The 26,725-nt window shown below is 42.2% G+C and overlaps 1 protein-coding gene across 1 annotated transcript in view; it reads right to left on the bottom strand.

Moving 5' to 3' along the window:
• The window catches only part of GRXCR1 (glutaredoxin and cysteine rich domain containing 1), a 47,756-nt gene extending 21,299 nt beyond the window's left edge, over positions 1-26,457 (bottom strand). Inside the window, exon 1 of the mRNA XM_063135092.1 lies at positions 26,062-26,457. Coding sequence (XP_062991162.1) covers positions 26,062-26,454 — 393 coding nt within the window. The 5' untranslated portion in view covers positions 26,455-26,457. The remainder of the gene's footprint in view (positions 1-26,061) is intronic.
• Positions 26,458-26,725: the final 268 nt, after the last annotated feature.

Here is a 26,725-nt window from a genome sequence, read left to right as displayed (position 1 = left end):
TGTTTTTATACTGTTTATGTTTCTGATGGTTTTTTAAATTTTGTATACTTTTTAATGTTTACCATTTTTAACGGTTATAAACCGCCCACAGAGCTTCGGCTGTGAGGCGGTATATAAATGTAATAAATAAATAAAATAAACTGAACCACCTTGACAAACTAGCTTTCTGTGCAAGGAATGCTTTTCATGGGTGAGCCTTCCAACATACAACTCCCTCTCTCTTGCAGCATGAAATGGTACAGTTCAAGAGAATGTTTACTAGGTGAGTCTGCTAACTGGGTTAACACTTAGAGGCTCATCAGACAAGCGGTTTATCGCACGCTCACTACTGCCCACCTACGGATGTGCGTGCATCCTTTAGACAATGGCCTTAGCTAGACAGGGCGAAATCCCGGGGCTAACCCCAGGATCGTCCCTGTGCGTCCACTTGAGGCACAGGGGATTGTGGGATCAGGGAAGGATGATCCCTCCCTTGCCCCAGGATCTCGCCCTACACTTTTGGCCCGCTTTCTCCACGGAGCCCAAGACCGCAGAACATGTGTGCAGGTATTGTGGTTTGTCGCGGTTACTTGCAAGGAGCCAGGACTCGCGCATGGGGCACAGAGCTCTTCAGAAGCACTGCACGCATTGGGGCTGGGGGGAGCGGGGAGAATTTTTTTTAAAAAAACAACGTTAACTTTTGCGCACAAGCGCTCGTGCACATCTACTTTAAGAAAAAAAAAAAAGGTGGCCGCAACACCTCCCCCTCTGACGTTGTCACACACTGTGTGTGAATAGAGGGGGAGATCTCACGATAAAAATATCACGGGATCTTCACCCGTCCATCGTGCTAGACCACTAGGTCTAGCTAAGGCCAATGACATCCACCTCCCGCACGCCTCCTGCTCTTTCCGCTCATTTTTCCATCACTAAATAGATCCCTTTTAATCTGACTTTTTTTAAAAAAACAAAACAGATCATGCCACTATCTCCTGCTGAGTCCAGGAAAAGCAGTGCAATTAAAACAGCTCCTGAATGGACCACACAGTCTTTGTTTACTTCCACTTTCCCCTCCGGGCAGAAGAAGTAATGGGGACAAACGCATGGGGCGAAGAAGCAACAGTAAAGAAACGTGATTTTTCCCCACGTGATGACACTCTTAGACTTCAACCTCATAGACATGGATTCAAATTCCAGCTCAGCAAAGGACTCAATGGTTTTCTTTGGGTCTCTGAATTTCAGTTCCTCCTCTATAAAGCTGAAATACTAGTAGGCACTATACATAATCCAGAATCATTGCAATGGAACAAAGAATGTTCTTGCTTTCCTGGATATTATAATAAACCCTTAATATTATAAATATAATTAAGTCATGAAGCCCACACATATTGACTTTGCACCGCCTTGAAAAACCTGTTTGTCAGCCTCACTCCACCAGCTCAGTACACAGAAAACGTTTTGTTTGGGGATTTTTTTTTTCTTGGCACATTTAAGAGCTGTTTCAATTCCTATTCAAATGAAACTTCTGTGTACGAGAAAGCATGGAGACTGTGAATAGATTGTCAGTCATATGTGAGGATTGTCTGCCTCCCTCAGCTTTCTAGCTTCTGTCACTGAGTGGCAGGCAAGAGGAGGAGGAAGCTGGATAGGCTGGCCCAAGAGATTTTGCTGCCTGAGGCCACCCACCTAACCAAGTCAAGATACATAGTAACCAAAGCCAGAGAAGTTATTTTGGTGCATGCAACAGAAAATCCCACAAGCATCATCTCTCCCTGGCAGTAAAAATACAACAATATTAAGGGCAATCCTATGCATGTTTAGATAGAAAAATGTCCTACAACTCCCAGCATTCCCCAGCCAGCGTGGACTTTTTTCTGTCTAAATATGCATAAGATTGAATCCTAAATAGTTCAACGTTTGCTGCTCTTTCAGGATACGGATACCCAAGATGGTAGGGCCAGTCCTGTTCCTAACAGTAGGGCCGGCTGTGGGGCTGAACCAGTATATACATTCTGCCTTGGCCTGTCAGCTTCATTCAAGGCAACAAGCAGCACAGAGCCCTCTCTGTATGGTGCTTAATCCTGCTGCTAGCAGGCATAGCACAGCGTGCCTGGGGTCTGGGATAGTGCATGCCCCAAAGGCAAAAGTAAGTGGGGTAACTAAGTAGCATGCATTGACCTGGTTCAATTGGTAGGCAACTGACACAGAGAGAGTCTGTGTTTTCGACATATGGAAAGCAGGATTGCACACTCTGGAAGGATCTCCACTACTGCTTTAAAATGGTTTATAACAGTAGTGACAACTGTTGGGGCCCAGGACACACTCCATATTCAGCTTTCAAACTGTTTTCAAAGTGTCATATCCTGCTTGGTGTAGATCTGGCCAAGTCTTCCACACCTTTTCATTGACAGACATGCTGTCTGAGAAAATTATCACATTTCATGCAGTCCCCTACTCAAGCCATACTGACTTGGAAAGAATCCTGAGTCAGAATGAAAGCAAGAGCTTGGCAGCTTTTGCATATTAAAAAAAGGTGCAGTTTTCTAAATGAATAATCTCTTTGCTGATCTCAGAATGTCAACTGCATCCTATATAATTAAAAGGCATGACTGGGGTGGGGGGGGGGGCGTTGAACTTTTAAGTCCACATTGCAGCAAGGCCTACTGTTGCTCTAAAGGCAGGAATACGGATCCAAATCATATATATATATATAATGTTTCACCTATTTTCTTCTCTGCCTCACAATTGCATTTATATCTCAAGGCAGATTCAGTTCATTTCTTTCCCGAAAAATGCAAGAACCTAATCTGAGTGCAGTGTTCCCTGTCGCCATACTTGATTTACCAACCATCTGAGAGAATGTATATTAATCAAAAGAAGTATTGCTGCTTCTAACCCCCTTAATGTTATAGATTGTAATCGGTGAGCAACTAACATTTGCCAGTAAAACTGTGATCAGATAGACTGAGCTCTGCTGAAAATTTATACCATTCCCCTCCCCCTTGGCAGTTGATCTACCTTTTCATCCCAGATTAAATACATTCCACCGTTCAGTCCATTTGGCACAATAAACCCATTTCTCTCTCATGAAATAGGCTATCTTTCTGGATTGCTGGATGCATAAACGAATTGTGGAAATGGAAAATGATTAATTAATTAAAAAAAAACTCTTTCCAAACAACATGGTGGAATATAATTAATTAGTGGGTGTTGATTTGACACTCTTTGGAAGATATGTTGGTCATATGGTTTGAAGAAGCCTTTTTATCTTTTACGTTGTCTCATGCTACTTGTGGGGATTGGGGCAGGATTTCCTGCCTCACTGAGTATTCACAGAGGAGACAAGGGTACCCACATCCAGCAAGCATCGAGAGGTAATGTTGGCAAGGCTGGATCACCAACAAGCATGTGGACAACTGCTGACTAACCAGCAATGCCTTGCATGGACATAATAAGGGCGCAATCCTACACACGTTGAGATAGAAAAAAGTCCTACAGCTCCCAGCATTCCCCAACCAACCATGCTGGCTGGGGAACACTGAGGGTTGTAGGACTTTTTTTGTCTCAACATGCATAGGATGGTGCCTTAAGGCACTGAAATCACTCAGCTGCCATGCCCCTGGCTGATGTTGGGCCCATCTCCTGCAGTTTTCAATGGCGCCTCATTGCTGCTTCAAATGCTGCCAGCCAGAGAGTATGGGGGTCCTTCCCTCTCTGTTGCCACTAAGTAGTGGAGACCAAGCACTACCTCTATCCCACATCTCACCAGCTGTATTGGATAATTTCAAGGAGAAAAGGGTTTCCAGGTTGCCAGATGGGCAACCTTTCAGACAATAATGTTTCTCAGAATACCACAAACCAACCAAACACCCTAAACAGAGCTCTCCTATCCCCTCAATGTACAATCAGTGGTGTAGTGGTTTGCAAGGACACACTGGGTCAGCACTTTTAAAAATTATTATCAAGGATGGATGTTGATATCATCTGTCAGCTCCCTCGGAATTCCCTGTTCTCTCTTACTTTAGCTGTGATTCTTACAAGAACTGAGAGGAAATTAATTTTCTGAGCAACAATGATGTGGTTCACATGTAACGGTGACTTTCCCCACAGGGCTTGCCATTTTGCATTTTTAAAAATTGAAGCCTCAATAGGGGAGTGTGAACTAGGGCCAAACCTACACCAAGCAGGATATGACACTTCGAAAATGGTTCGAAAACTGTTTGTAGTGTGTGTCCTGGACCTCAACAGTTGTCACTGCTGTTATAAATCATTTTAAAGCAGTAGTGTAGAACCTGCCTGGGTGAAGGTTATTGGGATGGTTAACAAGCCACCTAGAACCCATGGCCTGTTTTAGGGTTGCAGGTGGCTTGTTAACCATCCCAAGAACCACCCTCACTGGTTTGCATTTAACAACAAGGCGCAGTGCACAAACCATCACTACAGCCCACACTGCTGCTTTAATTTTCAAAATGACAACCAGTGCCACAGCAAAAAAAAAAAAAAAAAAAAAACATGGGGAAATTTACCCAACCTGGCTTCTCTTTATTGTGAACCTGTTGCAATGCAAAGTATTTTGGGGTGTTTTGGTCTTGAATGGGCAATTAAGACCCATTAGCTTTTATTGACTATTCTAAAGCCTTTGACTGTGTGGATCATAACAAACTGTGGCAAGTTCTTGGTGGTATGGGGATACCAAGTCATCTTGTCTGCCTCCTAAGGAATCTGTATAACAAACAAGTAGCAACGGTAAGAACAGACCACGGAACAACGGATTGGTTTAAGATTGGGAAAGGAGTACGGCGGGGTTGTATACTCACACCTTACCTATTCAACTTGTATGCAGAACACATCATGTGATGTGCTGGGCTTGACGAATCCAAGGCTGGAGTTAAAATCGAAGGAAGAAACATTAACAATCTCAGATATGCAGATGACACCACTTTGATGGCTGAAAGCGAGGAGGAGCTGAGGAGCCTTATGACAAAGGTGAAAGAAGAAAGTGCAAAAGCCGGGTTGCAGTTAAACCTCAAAAAAACCAAGATTATGGCAACCAGCTTGATTGATAACTGGCAAATAGAGGGAGAAAAGGTGGAGGCAGTGACAAACTTTGTATTTCTGGGCGCAAAGATTACTGCAGACGCTGACTGCAGCCAGGAAATCAGAAGACGTTTACTTCTTGGGAGGAGAGCAATGACAAATCTTGATAAAACACTTAAGAGCAGAAACACCACACTGACAACAAAGGTCCGCATAGTTAAAGCAATGGTATTCCCCGTAGTAACCTATGGCTGCGAGAGCTGGACCATAAGGAAAGCTGAGCGAAGGAAGATAGATGCTTTTGAACTGTGGTGTTGGAGGAAAATTCTGAGAGTGCCTTGGACTGCAAGAAGATCAAACCAGTCCATACTCCAGGAAATAAAGCCAGACTGCTCACTTGAGGGAATGGTATTAAAGGCAAAACTGAAGTACTTTGGCCACATAATGAGAAGACAGGATACCCTGGAGAAGAGGCTGATGCTAGGGAAAGTGGAAGGCAAAAGGAAGAGGGGCCCACCAAGGGCAAGATGGATGGATGATATTCTGGAGGTGACAGACTTAACCTTGGGGAAGCTGGGAGTGGCGAAAGCCGACAGAAAGCTCTGGCGTGGGCTGGTCCATGAAGTCACGAAGAGTCGGAAGCGACTGAACGAATAAACAACAACAAAAGCTTTACAATAGAACTGCTCCTAGTGGAGATTAAACTGCTAGAATTGGTTTGTTGATATTATTATTATTATTATTATTATTATTATTATTATTATTATTTATTTATTTATATAGCACCATCAGTGTACATGGTGCTGTACAGAGTAAAACAGTAAATAGCAAGACCCTGCCGTATAGGCTTGCCTGCTGTTTTGCAGCCTTTTTCAGGATGTGGCTATGGGGACTCTCATGATGAAGGGCTGCACTTCCAAATTCCACTATACCACTGCATACAGTACTATTCAGCTGAAGTAGGTGGCATATTCTGAGTGATGTGCACATCAGTCTGAGAGGCGTTCTAGACAAAGAGCCCACCACATGATGAAATTATGTGTGGACTGTACTACTTCAGACACCATAAAAAAATTAAAAATTAAAAAGCCATCACATGGGGAAATCTAGATGCCAGGAAGAAGAGTTCTGGGCTACCTGCTGGCTTTCTATGTTTAGCATTTTGTTTCATGGGGAAGCAGTCAATCATGCATTCCCCGAACTGCATTTCAGGAGCCATTTTACCAAGGGATAAACAGGCAGCTTAGCACAGGAATGGGCAACCTTCAGCCTTCAGGCCATAGACAGCCTTTCGCCTAATTTTAAAAGCCCTCTTCATGCAATCACACAGATATACAGCACAGTTCCATCTTAACTGGACTCTGCTGGAACTACTCCTATAGTATCAAGAGAAGTCATCCTAACTAGCTTTGCTTTTTTAAAAAAAGAATTTTTTAAGGAGTAAAAGCTGAGGTTTTCCTTTAGTTTGCAATGTCTTCTTAAAGATTTTCCCAAACCCTAAGCAAACGTCACATTAATGACTTTCATGCTGGGGTATTAATGAGGCAAAAGAACGCTCTATCTTTAGACTAGCAAAGTGCTGATGAAGTGTTGACTCAGTGCTGGAAATTGCAGCGCTACTGCTATGTCTTTGAGCAAATTCAAAGTGCAGGCACAACAAAAAGGACCGCTTGGCAGGTTATAATCCTATACGAATGCCCAGGGCTGCCCCCAAGTTAACCATCAGAAGGCTCAGGACTGAGTAGTCTCCTTCCAGCTTAATTAACATAATTGGAACCATACCCCTCCCCTCAACACACTGTTCCTCATTACTTAATCATGTCTAGAACATGGATAAGGCTTTTCATCTTCCAATTGATTTACAAGCATTAATAAATTAAATAACATGGATCAACTTCATTTCCTATCCCATCCCGACAAGTAACTGTTCTATGCTACGTATGTCTAAAATGCCCTCTGTTTTTGTTAAAATGTACCTCTGAAAAAGAAAGGTTTGGCCCCTAAGAATAATTTTCCTGTTATGCATAATAAAGAATAATACATAAAACAGAGGTCCTCGGATCGTCTCCAGGAATGCTGTCTGGTGTTTTCCAGATCTGTTGGACTGCAACTCCCATCATTGGCCATGCTGGCTGGGCATGATGGGAGTAGTAAATCAACACAAATGGACAGCACCAGGTTGGGGAAGGCTGTTCTAGGGGATGAGTGTGCATTAAGTAGAAAGGAAAAGGGAAGTTTATAAAGTTACACAACCGGTATGCTTTTGGCCAAGGTATCTGGGGAGAAGGACAAAGTCTTCCCAAGTTGAAAGGCTTAGCCTGGGACAGCCATCACAAGGATGCAACATGCAACATTGATAAGCACTATAGCAGCATTCTCTCAACAGAGATGCATCCTCAAACTGTCTTTAAAATGGGGCCCTAGAAGCAATAATTAGATATATAACACTCTCATCTATGGGGCCGGTCCTGTCATGCAGCAAGGCAAAACTACTCTGGCAGCACCATGAGGGTGGGTTATAAAGGCAGGAAGTGGTGCACTGAGCTTTTTGATAATGTTGGCCTTCCCAAGAGAGCAAATGCAAAAACAAAACCAGAAAACATCCACTTAAACATGGGTGCACAACCGTTTTGGCCCCAAAGGCCACATGTGGTGGAGTCCCAGGTGTTGGGGGCTGCACACATATACACACACACATGCACACATCCCAACAATCCTGAAAGAAATGGCAGCAACAAGAAAAGAGGGATCTATATAAGGATCACAGCAGGGAGGAGTGGGGAGCCTTCTCTCCGCTCCTTACCTCAATGATCCTGATATAGATCACTCTTTCAATGCTGGTAGCAGCAGTGGGAAAAGAGTGCTCTGAATCATGATTGCTGGGGGAAAGGCTGGAATGAAGGCTAGCCCCATGGGGTGGGGCGGGGAGACATATAACTTGGAAGGCCTCATGCAGCCCCAGACCATGGGTTGTGCATCCTTGCACTAAAAGGACCACAAAAAGAAAGAAAAAATGTCCCAAGATGGTGATGTTACATACTATTTATTACACGCCCAAAAGGGCTGTCCTCAAAGGCTGTCTATAAAAAACAGACCACCAACATGTCTGTGAGATTTGTTAAAACAAAGTTTAAAAAATCACTTTCATTTCACAAGTGACTTTTATTGCTGTGCTTGAGTTAATGAAGTTCACATTCTTCAGAAATCTCTGCAAGAATTATGAATCATACCTTTAGACACATGTAAGTAAATATATGCCATTATTTTTAAGGTGTAGTAGGAAAGAAAGAAAGAAAGAAAGAAAGAAAGAAAGAAAGAAAGAAAGAAGCTAGTTAAATGACATGTCCCATTGGTTTATTTCTTGTTTGGGGGTTGTTCCATTCATTTTTTCACACGTCTCATAAACATGTTTTTGGTCAGATTTTAAAGATCTTGGGACTTAGCAGGAGGAGACGCCTGTAAAGCTTCTCCTCAGGCACCTAAATGTCTTGACTATCCCCAGTCTTGAACATTGATTTCAAAAGAACCAACATCTACCAATTGAGCTTGGAGCTAAAGCACAAGTATGAGCTTCCAGTGCAAGCTCCAAGTGCTTGCAGGGTGGGGAGCACTGGGCAAGATGCCTTCAGCATGTATTTATGTGGCATCACATCCTATGTCGCATTGCACGAGTAATCTTAGCAATGAAATAGTTTCCAGCCCTGAGAGGCTTACGGTTCAAGTAGGAGCTTACAATCTAAATAGTCTGTGGTGCTTTATTGTTATTCTTGGGAGTTCAGTTGAAAGCATCTGCAAGATATTGCAATAGGAAACTTTTTTAAAAGGGCACAAAGGAGCAATATGTAATCATGCCACTGGAAAATAGCAGTGTTTTTATAGGTTCAGTTTCCAACCACTTTTCTTAGGTACTCGAACGAATACTCCAAATTAAGCATCAAACAGATAGCAGAAAAAAAGTCCCATTCATTATAGCACTTCAAGACAGGAGATTAATAATATCTGCGACAACTACACTTCTGAGCACAGAACCAATTGATTACGTATGCTTCTCACCTTCAGGGAAATGGTTCCCATTACTGAATTCCCAGGGAAACATCCAGTTTAAATGATCAAGACATGCCATGGTGTTTGAAAGAAGCCATTGTGGCTTGTTGTGAGCCCCAGGGCATGCCAGGCTCAATTAGCATCATCACTGCCTGGTCACAGCTTATCATGTGGTCCCAACCTGAGCAGCATGTGTCAGGTATAAGCCTCAGCAAGGCCTTGAAGGTTGTAGCTAGATTTATTTAGAACTGGGTTGGAGTTTTGGAATCTGAGCAGGCTTATCTCTGTCAGGGTTCTCAGGGTAAGTATAGAAAGGAGTATTTTTGTCCCCCTCTCCTTTGGCCTTGGTGCTGTAAGACTTCTGTGGGAAACTGATAGAGTGTTTAGAAAGGTGAGGGCTCTTGTTTAAGGAGTCACTCAGATTGTGGAATCATCTTGGTGGGCTGAGCAGAGCCACCCTGTTTGGACACAGGCATGATTTACAGGCCAGAGCCCCTGTCTGTGCAGAGTATTTTCAAAGTCCCAAATGTTGATGGATCCAAACAGGGAGGGATTTCAGGCCATGAGTCGAAAGATGATCCTGACAAAGGCACCTCGCCTTTGTTCCAACTTATAAAGGGAGGTGTGGACCTGTTCAAAACTTGACAGATAGGGGCTCTGGCCCGTAAATCATGCCTGTGTCCAAACAGAGAGGCTGCTCAACTCATTAAGATGATGCCACAATCTGAGTGACTCTTTAAACAAGGGGCCCACACCTTTCTAAACACTATATCAGTTTCCCACAGAAGTCTTACAGCCCCAAGGCCAAGGAAGTGGAGGGGATGAAACTACTCCCTTCTATACTTACCTTGAGAACCCTGACAGAGATAAGCCCACTCAGATTCTGACACTCCAACCCAGTTCTAAATAAATCTAACTACAACCTGCAAGGCCTTGCTGAGACTTATACCTGACAGCATGGCTTGTTGGAGGGTTAGACAACCCTCAGATAAACCTACAACAGCCTATAGGTTGTGTGAATGCACTGCTCAATTGCTGTTTTTCCATCACTTTGGGTTTCACACAGGTTTCTTTAAGAATTCAGTCTAGAGCTGCCAGACATTTCCCCCACTACCACCATCACGGGAGGACTTCTGGTCATTAAGAGTTGACCAGAAGACAGAAAACAAACAGGTTTTCACAGCATGAAGATGTGGTGATGGAGAGAGCTTCTGATTCAGAATTTCTGTCTTTCATATATTAAACAGTGAGCAGAGGAGAGAAGATAACAGCCCTATTCTAATTACGGGCTAGCTATGTGAATGAGTCTTAGGTCAAGCAACAGATAAGGGCAAACCTTCTACATACTCATACTTTTTTGTTGTTGTTTATGGTATAGTTGATATATTTCTCAGAAAATTCTGAGGGGTCATTTCTCTTTCATTCCCAAAGCAATGGTGTTAAAATACTTTACACAGCATAAGCAAGCTTTCCAGATGGCTTTTTGTCAACTTTCCTGTCAGGTGTGAAATTAGTATCTCTCTCACTAGCTCTACAGTGACTAGTTTAGTTGATTTTGGGGGAGAGAAACTGTGAAGAGTTTTGTGACTTCTGCCTTTGAATCTACTGCTTACGACTCACAAATGAATGTTGTGTTAATCTTGAGGGGAATATTTTTCCTTATATTTTGTCCTGTTTACTCTGGAAGTGTTAAGACTCACATGGCAGGAAAGAAAAAGCATAAAATTCATGTACCATGAATTTGGTCACTTGTATTACCCTGCAAGTAGTATTTTTATTCATTCATTCATTTGATTTGTACCCAACGTTTTTACCAAGAAAAATGGCAAGGTGGCTTACAATCACAAATAAAACTTGATTAAACAATAATACAAATGCATTAAAACACAATTAAAAACACAACAAGAATGAATAAAAACAGAATTTTAAAAAGTAGTACAAAGAAATGGTAGAATGTATAGTATAATGTTCACCTATAGGGACTCTTAACTGTGGAGGCTTTGGGTAATTCCTCTTTCCCATCTGTCAAATGGGGAATTATAACAGCTTATACAACAGGTTTTGTCCTCAGAGGTTGAACCCAGTGAAGGCTGTGAAGTACATTAGAAATGTCACCAACATGATTAGGACTAAAAACACTAGATTGGAATTATTTTATTAAATTATAATGATTTTTTTCCATAGTTTTTTTTTTAATGCATAGCTTGCCAAGCATGTTTACTCAGAAGTAAGTCCCATTGAGTCAATGGGAGTTACTCTTTTCCAAATGAGCACCTTTCAGATGGCAACCTTCATCTCTCAAAATTAGGCAATGTAAACTCCCAAGGTCAGATCATGACAGAATCAACTTGACAACTAGAGAATGCATGTATGTTTTCCCGTGTGTGTGTGTGCATGTGTGTGTGTGTTTATACTTACTCTGCAAACTGATATTGGTTTTTATAGCATTTTATAGCCCAAAGAACATTGAGAATTCTAGTTAGGTTAGGTGCTAAGAATTCTCTGTTAAGAGATCCTCAGCCCTCCTCACAAAACTACCTTTCCCAGCATTCCCTAAGGAGAATGAATTATTTAGATCTGTAGCAGAGATACCCCCTTAGTTTGCACAAATGTAGACTCTATTACACCACCTCTGCTAGTTGAACTGGAGCAAAATTGCATGGAGAAGTTGTCCCAGTTTTTTAATGATGTCTATGCATTTATCTGCACCTGTTAAATTTCCTGTATAAAAATGAATGCAGGAAATCAGAGAGAAGCCGTGATAAGCCATTTCTGTGATATCTCTTGAGCTATAAAAAGTGGTAAGGAAATGACATTGAAATTTGGCCCTGCTGTGAAGTCTGTTCATACCAAAAATTTCACCCACTTGTTTCTGTACACTAGGCCCAGTGAAGAATGGTGGCTCCAATGTCAGTGAGACGGTGACCTTGGATAGCTTCATTAGAGTTTTATCTAGAGATGTAAAATGTCCAGAAATTTTGAAGCCATGGAAAAAAGATGTGTGTTTTTCTGGGGGTGGGAGGGGGTTTGGGGGGAAATGGAAATTTTCAGAAAAATTGAAATAATGCAATATTAGCACTTTTTACAGATTGAAAGTCACTTTGTTACTTTAGGAACATAAAATGTAATTATGTCCAAGTTGGTTTGGCATAAAATCATCACATTTGGTATATTAAAAGTACTGTATTCAAACAATTATTACAAACTGAATTTACTTTTTTTTTTAAAAAAAATAATAATTACCTTTTTGGTAACAAATGCAGCTACAAGATACTGAACTGTTAGGAACACCTGAACTGTAAGGAACCTCTTTGGTTTTGCTAGTTTGTGAGGAGCAGGTAAAAAAATTATTTAAAACAACAACAACAGAGGAAAACATCAACATTAGTAACAAAGAAAATTATTTATGTCTCCGCTAGTCCTCCACAGTGTCAAGCGGACATAAAGCACTCATTCCCATAAAAAGAACTGAGAAAAAGGGGAAACCAAGATTCAATGAACATGCATGAAATTTGTTTATTTAATATTTATCTATTTATTTATTTATCACCCCACTGATATCAGAGCCATCAGCCTCCATTAACTAGGGCCCTGTTCTAGAGCTTTGTGTTTGTTCTCATTGCCTTCCTCACTCACTCTACACCAGCCTTCCTCAACCTGGGGTGCTCCAGATGTGTTGGACTACAACTCCCAGAATGCCCCAGCCAGGTGGCTGGGGCATTCTGGGAGATGCAGTCCAACACATCTGGAGCGCCCCAGGTTGAGGAAGGCTGCTCTACACCATTATCTTAACATGAGCTTAATAAGTATGTATTTAAAATATTATGTTCTATACCACCTTTCAACAGCTCAAAACAGCTGACAACTTTTTTAAAAAAAATATTTAAAAAGACAGGAAGGCTATTACACAGCTGCCTTACATAGTCGGAGGGCTCTTGATATAGTCATTTGCTAAAGCTAAGCAGCTCTGGAACTGGTCAGTACCTGGATGAGAGATCATCTGGGAACCCCATGTATCCTGCCTTGAGTTGCATGATACCATAAACCATGGAATCGATCACAAAAGATTTTTAAAAATCCAGGTAAAAAGAAATGAACTAAAACCCCGATAACTAAGCAACCCCCCGTCAAAACTAAACCCAGCCAGCAAGATTAAAGGACAAATGAAAAGGGTTTTCCTTGGAACCTCTTCTAAAAGTGTTGCTCTCTCCTTTTATTGCTTCCACCATCATTTGGAAGCAATATTGTTGTTACATCCAGAGGACTGATTATCAGACAGTGGTACTGTGATTCAAAAGTCCTTTACTGTTAAGTAGTTTACTGATAATAACAGAAAAAGAAGGGGGAGAAACAAAATGCAATGAGAACTCTTATATTCCTACCATTTCCTATCACTGTCCAACCTTTTCTTTTTCTTTGTTCACAAGTAGAGTCTAATTTCCCCAAGTTCTTCTATCATCTATGCCAACTGCTACTACTTACTTAGCCTTTATCTCTCTCTCTCCTGATAATACCTTCCAGCAATATAGAAAATCAAAAGAATGCACCATAAGCAAAACCTGTTTCTCTGAATGACAAAAGAAACCATTCTCATTGCTCTTACTTGATTAACGTTCATTTATGGGCCAGAAACATGCTATGTAGTGTACACACCATAGAAGCAATACAGTCCTTGCCCTTATTATTCACAGAACAATTTAAAAGAAATGGAACTAACCAATGCTAATAATCTCTGATGTCTCTATTTATTCACAGATATGCAAGTCACAAATATATTGATATGGAAAGTGGGGGTTGTGGATTTTTTTGTTTTACTTTGTAGGAAATATAATGAAGTCCAGCTTTAATGTCTATAAATAAATCTTAAGGAGGCAACCCTATTCTCACTTATCCAGAAGTAAATCCTATTGAACTCAGTGGGGACTATTTCTGATTAGGTATGTATAGAATTGCACTGTAAAAGTATCAGCACTACATGGCCTATAAAATGATGCATGTACTTTAGAAAAGTAGTGAGCAATAGATAAATAAACCTCTCATTATTTGCATTTCTGAGATCCTGATATAATTAGCAGGCACTTTTATAACTTCAGAGTTCAATGAACAATTATAACCAGGAGTAAAAGTTTCTGTGTCCCTACTGATAGCCAAAGAACCTGCACCGGCTAGTTGATTCAATTTCAGTTTTAAAAGTCAGCTCAGGTTAGCTATGCTGAGCTCACGGAAGATCTGATATCAGGATGCTTGAATCATGAGCTCTCAGAGAGGATGCCAAAACCTGCAAGGGTCCTGCAAGGGTCACAGGGAGATCCACAATGAATCCTTAGTACCTATGTAAGTGACAGACTTACACCCCAACTGTATACATGCTTACTCAGAAGTCCCACCAAGTTCATTGGGGCTTATATTCATGTAACAAGCCATCTTCAAGGCCTTATTGCTGGTTTACAAGGCCCAAAACAGCTCAGAACCAGGTTATCTGAGAGACCGCCTTCTCCTTACTGCACCATAGTCTACTGATGTTCACGTAGTCATGGTTGGCCTTCTTCATTGTGGCACACACCATGTGGAATGATCTCCCTGTCAAAATCAGGCAGGCTTCTAACATATTTTTCTGCATATGTGTTAAATGTGTTTCTGCATATTTGTTTTCTTGACCACTAGCATTGCCAACTACCCTGGGTTATTTTAATGAAATATCTTATTTGTTTATTACTGTTTTATTGATTAGTTTTATTGTATTTTATTATCATTTTACTTTATGAACTGCTCTGGGATTATTTTTTTAAAAATTAAAAGCAGTATAAATGTCATCTGAAATAAAATAAATAAATCATGTTCATCTGCATAAGACTGCAGTATATGCTTCTGAGCGTGAATGAGGCTGTTGGTGGGATTCAAGTCTAGTCCTCAGTATTAGCTCAGATCAACAGGATGATCAAAGATGCCATTCATGGAAGACTGTGGAAGGGGATCACCTGGCCCTCCTCCACATGTTTCAGACCACCCGTGGATTATGTGTCGGGATCTGTTTTGGCTCTGGCCACCTGACTGGTTCAACAGACAGACTACAGTTATGAAAAAGAACAGAATGGGTCTATGTGCCAGGGTCTACATACCAAAAGCACAAATCTGTTTGGCTCATAATGGGGGAAAACGTGCTTGCTTCTTCTGTGTTTGATAAAATTCCTATAATTATTATGAAACAAATACAAAAGATGGTAAGAACAACAGATGTTCTTAAACTGTACTGCTTTTTTCATAATTTGAATGTATGGGTAGAAGAGCAAGTCTTTGCACTTGCCAAACCTTGAGTCTTCCCTTTTTGAAATGCAAACTTCAGCACGATCATGATTTAATGATTGACTGAGTCACCAACTGGGCTCCATCTAAGTTCTAATTGCCACACAAAGTTTACTAATTTAACTACAATAAATTGCTCTGTAACTAGTTTTAATCATTTAGATTTAACGTAATAACATGAACTTATTTCCATTATCATAAGAAGCAAGCAGATTGATGGTGCTATATAAATAAATAAATAATAATAATAATAACAGCCAGCCTGATGAGGAATTCTGGAGGACTCAAAAGCTTGCTCAGTATTTTGTGACATTTTGGTAGGTCATAATAAACTGTGAATTTTGGAATTATTCCCATGTGACAGAAGAGGAAGTGGGCTTTAAGAATAGTGATTTGTCCAAGACTGGTGAACTGGGATTTGAATTCAGAATGCCAAATTCCAAATATAGCATTCCCATCTATTAGAAGAGAACGACTCTCCTGGTTTCAGAAGCTAAGAGCTGTAACATGTAATGGCATCCAAGCCTCCCCTTAGTTTGGTGTGACAGACTGAACAACAATTAGAGCTCCTCATTCTCAGTCCTAAAATACAAAATCATGAAGGAAGGACCACCTAGGAATTGCTACGTCACCTTTTCTTCTGACTGCTTCAGTTCACACCAAGAGGATGTAGAAAGATGTTGTCATGGCAACTGCATCTCCCTCCTCATTGAAGCAAGCAAAGGAAGATGAAGGGGGAAGGGGTTGCTATAGCAACCTTTCCACTCCAGACACCAGCAGTAATCCAAAAAAAAAGTCTGAAGGGATAAATTACACTCCCATCCAGGCATCAGTAGACATATTTTCTTGGAAGATACAATAGCTCCATTCTAGTACATCTACTTTGTAAAAAGCTGGATGTAAACTAGTGGCGTGCCAAATTTCTATGATGTTTTATTTTTGAGGCAAATTTTGCCATTCTGGGGGGTTTGAAAAGATCTGCAAATACACACACACACACACACACACACACACACACACACACACACACACACACCTCTATAACTATAGTCCACTCTTTTGTACTTTTGTTAATGCCTGTTAGCAACCATTGTACCTCAGTCTACTGCTGCATTGGTTGCCATTGTACACTTCTGCTCCAAAGAAGCTCTGATTAAAATGTCATTGAAGTATGGATAGAGCTACACCCTGCTCATCCTCAGACATGCTACAACAGCTAACAGGAACTTGGTAAACACTCGAGGGGCCGAGGTGGGTCTGAACGGCAGAGCCCTGTATTGAAAATGTTGGTTATTGTAGCAAAACCACAGCTACTTCCTGTGTTTTCTCCCGATATACCTCGGACAAGGCTATGGATGATAGGAAATCCTGCTTGTTCAGTGTTGCTGCCATTGATTTCAGGGTCTCCATTTTGAAATGCCTTTTGATTATGTGTTTGTTTAACCATTTGAAGTCCAAAATGGCTCTTATAGACCCATTCCTTTTGGGAACTAGGAAAAAGATTGAATAAACACCAAGTTTCTTGCTGGAACTAGTTCTATAGCTCTATAGCAGTGATTCCCAAAGTGGGTGGTATTGCCCCTTTGGGGACGGTGGAATTGCATAGGGGGGTGTTAAGAGGCAAGGGGGCTGCAGGGGGCACTCGAAGTGGTCTTTTCTGAGAAGTGCCTCTCCAGAAGGTCTTAAAACCCAGGGACATTTTTTTGGGAGAAGGTAGTTTGGTCCCAAGCCATATAGGGGAAGAATCCACACATGTATTAATACTGTTTAAGAAGAGTCCTTTTTATGGTAAATTGAAATGTTTCAAAAGCACCAAAACGCTAATGAAGAGACATACCCTGCTTGGTGTGCCCCGCCATGCTGGCTGCAAAACAGAGGCATACACTCTCTTTTCCCTCCCTCACTCGTCAAGCCTGCAGCGGGTGCTTCCCATTTAAAGGGGCTGCGCACAGGAGGCACTGGGCATAAATTTGTGGAAGCAAGGCGGCGGTTCCTGAAAAAGTTTGGGAACCACTGCTCTATAGGATTGATAGCCTTGAGAAAGTTCTGGTGCTTGAAATGTTTGTGTGAACATGGGGAAGCTATAAACTTCTCTCTGGGTAGACGGGCAAATTCCAGGGTGTAACCCTTGGTTACTGTGTCTCTCACCCACTTGTCCAAAATAGTCTGGAGCCAAGTGGGAGCCAAGTTCAGCAAGTGCTCACCCAAGGCACCCACTGTTAGACTGGCGTCAGGTGGATAAGGTCTTCTTTTGCCCTTTGCTGTACTTTGAGACATAGTTTGAGGATGCTGATTACAATTTAGGCTTATCAGAAAGTGTGTAGTTTCTTTGCCATTTGGGCTTGTAACTACCCTGTTCGTTTGGTCTGTGCATGTGTCTATTAGGACGAAAGGACTGCTGTGGTTTGGGCTTCAGCTCTTCTTTGTTTGAAGGAAGCACCTTTTCTTTTTCTTTCTTTTTGACCAAAACCTTGTCAAGAGGCTCCCCAAAAAGGTCAGACACCTGCAAAAGGAGAGGTGGCCAGCTTAATCTGGGAGCCTGGGTCCACATCCCAGTTCCGAAGCCATATGTTACATTTCGCTACTGTTAGCTGCCATGGCTTTTCCTTGGAGCACATCCAAGGAAGAGTCAGCAAGCAGGGCTGCTGAATAAGAGATTTTCTTCAACCCATCCTTAATTGATTTGGGAATCAAATCTAAGCCTGCCAATTCCTCTGCCCACACATAAGTTGCCCTAACAAAAAAGGAATTAGTTGCCAGTGCCCTGAAGGCATCAGAGGTTGTTTCAACCCCCTGTGTAGGGCTGCTTCTACTCACTTGTCGCAAGGATCTTTATGCCCACTTTCCCCATCAGTGCGCAGGGTGGCTGAGGAAGTGAGTGCAGCAATAGGAGAATCAACCACTGCAACTTTCAGATGATCCATAATTTTAGCTGGCAGAGAATAGAGTTTACCAGCCAATTTGTGTGGTTGCTTGATTTTCCCCAGTGAGGCCCATTCTGCCTTCCAGACTTCTGAGAAGGCATCTTGGGAAGGGAAAAGTCAAGGGTTTGGGTGGTCCAGATGGAAAGACCATCTTATCCCCTGCAAAGGTAGTGGGGAATGTAGAATCCTCTAGTTTAGGTACATCCTCCTTAATTTGAGGAATTCTACTTGCTTTAGCTAACAGGGCTGTAAAAAAATTCTAGTGAAAACAAGTGTCTCTGAGCACCAGGGGAATCCAGTTCTTCCTCTGACAATTCTCCTTTCTCCTCATTATTTGAGCCAGAAGAGTCCCAATCCTCACCTGAGGAGGGAGATGGACCTCTGTGTCATTTTTTAAACTCTTTTTGGATGGTTTGTGTGCCTTGGCTCCCTTCCTTTTGCCCTTCCTGAGGCCTTAAGGGCTTTTTGGTGGGGGCTACTCTTATGGCATCTGGGGGTAAGAAGGTGTGGAGGTGGAGAGTGATGAAGATGGACTAGAAACTCTGGAATCTGAGGAAGACTCCCTCGCCCTCTTCCTTCCCCCTTTTTCCTTGTGTTTAGTGGAGCTTCTAGATTCATGTCTCCTCCTCTTTCTTTCCCTTTTGTGCTTCTTATGGTGGGGAGAGAGATTTATTCTTGGTAAGCCCCTTCCCTTGGCCCAGTAATTCTTAGGATATAATTTGTCTCACCCACTGGTGAAATTGCACCTGCATGGTGGGGGCTTGCAATGTTGGAGTACTCACCCCCACCTTCTCTGGTGCTCCATGTCATGGCTTGGTGCCAGGAAGCTGTCTCCCTCTTGTGGCTGGACCCAGGCTCTCTCCATGTTCTTCTAAAAGGGTGAGGCTGCGACCACAGTTTCTTATCCATTTGTTTTCCCCACAACCCTAAGCTCCATCCGACGAGTGTTTTATTGCATGCTCATTACTGGGCACTCACGGAGTTTGCTCAGGTCTCTCACATGACACCATCTGCCTCCCATGCACCTTCTGGCCTTCCTTGTGCAACAACAAAAAGACCTTGTTAACTCCAATGGTTTTTAAACTCGGAATTGCTGCTCTCTCCTTCTGTGTGCAGGAGGAGCAACGCAATTAGAACAACGGACTCAATGGGTATCGTACTCATTGTGTACTTCCTCTTTTGAAAGAGGAAGTAACTGAGCAACAAAAACATGGGCGGAGAAGCAACGGTAGGGAGCGCATTAACGCCCGGTGTGATGAAGCTTCCTGTCTGTAAGGGAAGGGAGTTGGAACAAGGTGTGGCAGTAGTGGTGGTGGCAGCAGCAGAGTGGGCCTGCTATGGCCCTGTGAAGCAGGAAGGAATACCCTTGTGTCTTCGGAGCCTTCAAGCCAAGCCCCACCTAAAGTTGAGGGCAGGCCATGCCCAGCCCTGGAGCCTTGCAAACTCTGCTTCTTCTTGCTCTTTTTTCCTCTCAGCTGAGGAAGTTAGACCCTCCCAACCCTGCTAACTTGTTTCCCCCAGCTCTAGCTGCTGCTGGGTGGGAGAAGGGGTAGGAAGGTAGAAAGGACAAAGAGAGACAGAGATGAGAACAGACAAGAATAAAGGGAGGGAAAAGAATTTCTCTATGTGGGAAACCAAAAGTAAAACTACGATTAGGCTGAAGCTCTGTAGAGCTCCAGCAGGACCCAATTGCTCTGCTCGCTAGTCAGGGCTGGTCTGGGAGATAGGATGGCTCCTCCCCCTGGAGAGAGAAACTTTAGCTGTGGACCCTGCCTACAACCGTCAGTAGGCACTTTCCCGAGGAAGAGAATGCCTCAGGAAAACAATCTGCTACTTGACTTCTGAAATCAGTTGTATTACTTCTTCTATATATTTCTTACCAAAGGTTACATGATGGATGGACTCAGTTCATGTTTAATGAAATGTAAAGAGTTAGAGCCAAATTTAGGCATGTGCAATTGGGATGGTGGAAGAGGACTTCGTTGCCCCCTCCTACTCATAGCAGACCCTCCAGTTCCCTGGAAATGTTACACTAAGGCCATTTCTACACCAGCCTGAAAATCCGGGCTGGTCACAGTTGAGCCCCTGTGCATCCAAATGACGCACAGGTACTCCCGGGGGCAGGGGGGATCCCACAGTCTTGGGATCATCCCGAGACCACGGGAGGTGTGTGGCCACCCGTCCCGGCTTCTTTCCTCCTCCCCGCGAGTAGCAGGGATCAGTAGAGGGAAGGAGCCAGGCTGGGAGGAATCAGGGGGTGGGTGGGGGAGTGGGATCGGGTTTTTGTTTTTGTTCTTTGCACGTACCTTTTACTGGTGCAAGCGCGCTCCAGCTCCTAAAACTTTTTTAAAATATGGATGCCTTTTTTAAGAGAGCTTCGGCTATTGGGCAGTATAAAAATGCAATAAATAAATAATAAATAAATAAATAAATGCCTTGACTCACGCAATGTCTCTCCTCCCATCCTGGACATTGTGCTGGCCATTTGGACATGTGGGACAATCCCGGAAAAAGGTAAGTCCGGGATTGCCCCCCCCCCGTCCCTCCCTCTACTCTTGTATGGTGTAGAAAGGGAATAAGATTGGGGTGAGGTGCTGAATAGGGTGAGCTGTGGAACAAGGGGAAGAGGGGATCCCTAAAAACCAGTAGAAGCACCTTCTGTGAGTGCAGCCTTTGCATTCAGAGAAGTCTTAACCTGGATCCAACCCACAGAGTTTATTAAAACCAACTCTTCAAATGGAAAGCTTTTTTTTTTTTTTTATGGGACTGCATCCAGTGCAATTTAGAAAGAACACAGTATAATTGGGCTGATTTGCAGGTGCATATTCATCATTTGAAGGATCTCATCAGACTGCATTGACTTCCTCCATTGAAACATATTCCCCCTGTGATGACATGAAAAGGCAGTTTTCTGAAGGGTCATCTTGCATACCTTGAAGCTCTAATCCAATTGTCACAGGCTGTATGTTTTTGCATTCCGTGGCCATTTGACCCCAGCCTTTACATCTTGTTATTCTTCAAGGCACTGCCAGATTCTTTGTTGCTTGTCTATTCCCTCTGGGAATAGCTGCTTTGGCATTCTGCATCACTACAGACCTCTCTGGATGAAATGTGACACCAGGCCACCTTATATCTGTGGATAGGTCCAAACCACCTGCAGACTGCTATACAGAAGAAGATACTCCCAAGTAGATATTTTGTTAGTTGGTTAGTGGTTGAATTGCAGATTCATTACAGAGAGACAACTCATTTGAGCTCGCTTTCTGCTACCGCTAGGAACTGTCCATATCCTTCATATTGCCTCTCTGCTTCTCTCACAGAAACCCTCTACTCTTTCTGCTTTCGAGTGATTGACCTGGGTGTTGAGTAGATGCCTTCCCCCCACCCCTGAGCCAATGATTCAGAGTACTGGCAGCTCCAGGTTTTGAGGGCCATTGGGCAAGACATCAGCTGTGATCACATGATCACAGAGGGAAAATAAGCCACATTCACTTATTTTCCCTCTTTGTGTGTCCCAGTCACAAATTGCTTAATTAGCATAGTTACCCTCACTGGGTGCAGGTTATTATGATGACTGAACCTGGTAAAGCTGACCAGCCCTATCATTAAGCAGAGCAAGGTGATTGCATCGGGCGGCAGATGTTGGGGGACGGCAGCATGGTGTTGGAGGAAAGAACTTGTATGCCACACGACCTGCTCTGAACTCCCTACGTTAGCCTGATGCCCACAGGTGCAAGAGAGGATGCTGTTCCATCACCAGTGTCGATAAAAGATGCAACTGCCAGTCCAGTTGGCTTTTGTACACGGAATGCGAGGGGACATCATCCTATTCTTTGCTTCAGGCAGCAAAATGTCTTGGGCCAGCACTCTGAAACCCTAGAACAAGCCATTATTTACAATGCACTCTTGTCTAGCTCAGAATAAAAGGCGAACAAGCAGGTTGCAATGGTGAAGAAGGGGGAGCACTGTGAAGCACTCTTGTCAGTGGGCCCCTACTAGGGAGTGGGCCCTCAGCAAGTGTCCAGCCATGCTTACCCTTGATACCAGCCCTGACTCAGTGAAACAAAACAACAAGTGGAGGCACTAGAAATGTAAAAACTTCAGATAAGGTGGGTTTTATAGCTGTTTGCACAATGATGTAGAGCTTTTCGACACGAGACTGTTAATCACTGTATCTACTTTCAGTTTTCTTGCAGAATTGAGATCTGAGCTCTAAAAGAGCTTTTCCCTTCCTGTTTCTCTACTACATAACGCCTAGGTGGAGCTGTGCTATAGCAAAATAGTGCAAACACAGAAGTAGAAACAGTGCTTTCAGAAATAATACCCCATTTTCCCCATTCTTAAAAAAACAACCTGGGGAAATGCTTTGAAAAACAGGATGATGTCGTCTAAAGAACTCATAAACAACCTTGAATCAGGAATCACGAGCACATAATAAATACCTTGTGTAGAAAATCTCATAGAGAGGAATAAATGTAAATGTGTTTGGTTCTTTAGGGGTGGGTCTATTTGAATTATGAAGGTGTTTAATATTGCCTAGTCATGCCTCCTTCAAAGCAATAATTCTTTTCTCAATGCAGTTGTCTACCTGGAATTCTGTATGTATGGTGGAGCACTGAAAACACATCCACTCACCTACACTGTTTGCATACAGACTAATATATTCTAGAAATGCAGCTCATCCCGGTTCATTGAATTAAGTGGAGGCCTATGTCTTTAGATGCAGACTGGGGTTCACATCTCCATTGTGACTAGTTACAGAGCCAGCAAACAGGAATAATCATCAACATGTAAAGGCTTCAAAAATGAACAGATATTTAAAATTAAATATTTAAATATTTTATTCAACCTGAAAAAAATTAAACAATAGATATTTTTTATCTTGTCTATTTTCTAAGAATAGAAATATTTTGGGTTCAATATTAATAAAACATCATTTCCATGATTTATTTTTCTAGGATTCCTATTTTTATTTTAAATAACAGATTGCAGTCTAAGAGCGCCATCACACAGGGGGAAATCACGTTTGTTTACTGTCGCTTCTCCGCCCACGCATTTGTCCCTCATTACTTCCTCTTTTGAAAGAGGAAGCAAACAACTTGCATGTGGCCCATTCAGTGGGCTGTTTTGATCCCGCTGCTTCTCCTGTACACAGCAGGAGATAGCGGCAACTTCCATCTTTAAAAAATAAGTTGGACTTACTGGGGGAGGGGGGGTTTGTTCCACGAAGAAGGCTAGAAGGAGCAGGAGTTGCTTGGCAAGCAGACAACATAATGAGAAGGACCCGTGAAAATCTGTGAGAGCATGCAATAAAATGCTCGTCTGATGGAGCGCTAAATATGTTCAAATGATTTTATTTTTTCCTACAATTAGTAAGAATCAGGCCTTATTAAGAGAAAGAGTGCTAATTAAGTTTTCAAATGCTTTTCCTGTCAAATTTTGGCTGCAAATTCTGGGAGTAAACCCTATTGAATACTGTGGGATTTACTTCCAAGTAGACATGTTTAGGAGTGTGCTGTTAACATCTGGACCAGTTGATGGAAGTTTCAAAGTATGTCTATATTACATAAACGGGATAGAAGATATGCTAGTTAGAACTGCTAAAAGTTATATAATATGACTGACTGGAAAGATGATATATGCACATATTTTCATTCTTAATCCATTTTCAGAAGCTGTAAATTAATGCTTCACATATGTAATCATTCCAGGACTTCACATGAACTGCAAATAGCATACATTATTTCCAAACTGAAAATCACCGGAAAGAAATAATGGTGAGAGAGATGCATAATTTATTTGAATTAATCTCACAAGGAATTACTGTCATCTTCTCTAAGAAGGATGGACACAATCCAGCCAAAGTTAAGCATATTTAAATCCCATGGATTTCAATGACAGAGTGTGACAGGGCAATCCTTTGCCCGTCAACATAGAAGAAAGTCTCACTGAGTTCAATGGGAGAAGTGTACACAGGATTGCAGCTTTATTTAACTCTCCCACAAATCAGTGAGTCTTAAAAATGTTCAACTGAGGCTAGATCATGTCCCTGTACTTGTATAAACCAAGAGCCGTTCCAGGGATTAATTTGAGCCAGAACTCACTACGATTTAGCACTGCTAAGTAGTAATAAAGGAGAAAGAGCCTTTGAAAACCTGCAGAGGGTTTTTTCCTCATGATCACAGGCCACTTCAAACATAACAAAATTCCTATATGTTAGGAAAGTGTTGCAAATACTACATACTCTCCTATCCACTTTAAAACTAGGTTTGCAGAAGAGACTCAGCAGTAAACTCAAATTCAGAAATTCACAATTCACATTTTACCTCTATGGACCAACTCAGTGGTAGCCTGACAGAAGTTACTGATTTTGAGCCCCAGTTTCCCATCTCCAATATGGAAATAAGAATGCTGTTCTCCTTTACAAGATTGCAAGGATTACTGAAGTTAGGTGTGTGAAATTCTTTGAAAAATCTGGATGATGATGATGATGTCGTTGTCATCAATGATAATAATGTCTTGTTGTAGGGACAATATGAACTTGGTTTTTATTCTACAGAATTTGATCCAGACCTCCTGAGTAACCACATCTTGGATTAAAAGGACATGCTTTATTTTTTATTTAAGGATTTTTATGCCGCCATTCAGCCAAAAAAGGCTCTCACGACGGCTTACAAAAGTATTTCAAGCAGGGAAGCTGTCCACTTCAGATGGCAGATTCCAAAGGGAGTGCCATACTTTGCACTCCAAGTTACACCTCTTTGATCTTAATCCCATGGACAAAGCATGCAGAACATGTTACGTAATTGGATGCTTTGCCCACTCTGCATACAATAGCCAGGATCCAAAGAACCATCACGCCAGTTCCATGTGCTCAAGGAAACATTGAGCATGTGTGCCTTGAAGACCACCTCCCATGTCACATGGCATACCTCTTGTGAAATGGAGGATTTCAAAAGAAGGGGGGAAATGTCAAAAATCCCAGTAGACATGGCGAAGCTGCTGTGAGCTCTTTGGATCCTGGATAATGGGTGTTTAGGCATATTTCCTCATTGATTCTACAACATTCCATCTGAACTAGGGATCACAGGGATAAGGCATACATGTGATATACTAAAAATGTAAACATGTACAAATCAAGACACAGAACAAGATGTTCATGCTGCCCCAATCACATGAATGAAAACTGGTTTGAACTGGACTTTCAGTTTGCTTCAGCAACTTTCACTCCTCCTTGAACTGTGGTGTGTAATTGCCCATATGTTTGCAAATGGGAAAAAATGCCCGGTACAGTGATCAGAAACATAGGGCTCAATTTGCAGCCCCAACAGTAGTGTGTTAGGATAGGATCCAAGAGAAACAAAGAAAGGTGTGCATCCCCAAAGTACTTGCAGATATTTTCAATGCATTGTTTTGGTTGACAATCTCTTCAGGTACCATTTGGGGGGGGGGGTTCACCTTTGGTTTTCTTCAGTGGGGTTAAACCTGCAGGCTACCTGTTGGCCATCACTGATAGAAATAATGGCAGAGCATGTCAATGTTAGTATTATTATTTTTTGCTTCAAGTACAAAAATATCAAAGCTTGGCATGGAGCTCTGGATCAAAAGGTGTGAGCACAAAAGTCTCATATTATAAATTAATCTTTGGAGTGTTGTTAAGGGATGAGCTCTGAATTTTGAGGAAGCAGAGACAGACAAAAAAACACAGTGTACTTTGGGAAATATGAAAGAGATGGAAAGTGGTTGTAGGTTAGGAGCAAAGGACTTCACTTACCTCAAACACTTTGGTTAGATTGTCAAAGAGTACTTGACCAGCACTGACTTTGTGCTTGACTCCTCTAACTGTACCATTTTTGCTGAGGATGTTGACTCTTTTAGTGCCAAATCCCCTCTCTTTGGCGGCTCTCATTAAAATGAACATATCGGTCTCATTCTCATTTTCGTCCCATTCGGATCCTAGGTTTCCATTATGCTGTCCATCCGATTCGCTCAGTCGGCTGTTTGGGTCAGTTTCTGTGCTGCTAGTGCATTCAGAATCCAGGGAATCAGATATTTCTCCATCGGCATACACCTCCTTTAGCACTCTCCCACTATGAGAAGATGCAATTCTAAATCGGACTTTCCTCGGCTGCCTCTCGCCCTCGCCCTTAGTGTCGCTCTTAAACATTGTCCCATCCGTTGATATACGCCGCTTACATTGTCCTGGTCTAGGTTGTCATCGCATTTGCCAGTTTCTCACACTTAAAACAATATCAAAGTTGTTTTCCAGTGACGGCGGCACTGCTCATATGAAGCTAACATCTAAAGGAAAGAGGATTCCCAAGAAGCTACAGTGCTGTTCAGCAATTAATAATGAATGGATGTGTGTGCTATGGTTACCTTTAAACTAAAACCTGTAAAATGAGATCCTCAATTAAATATGAATGATCCATTGTGTA

This window comes from Elgaria multicarinata, chromosome 10 (assembly GCF_023053635.1).
Source record: "Elgaria multicarinata webbii isolate HBS135686 ecotype San Diego chromosome 10, rElgMul1.1.pri, whole genome shotgun sequence".
NCBI lineage: Eukaryota > Metazoa > Chordata > Lepidosauria > Squamata > Anguidae > Elgaria > Elgaria multicarinata.
The sequence above is the reverse complement of the archived record's forward strand: the minus strand, read 5'-3'. Positions and strand labels throughout refer to the sequence as shown.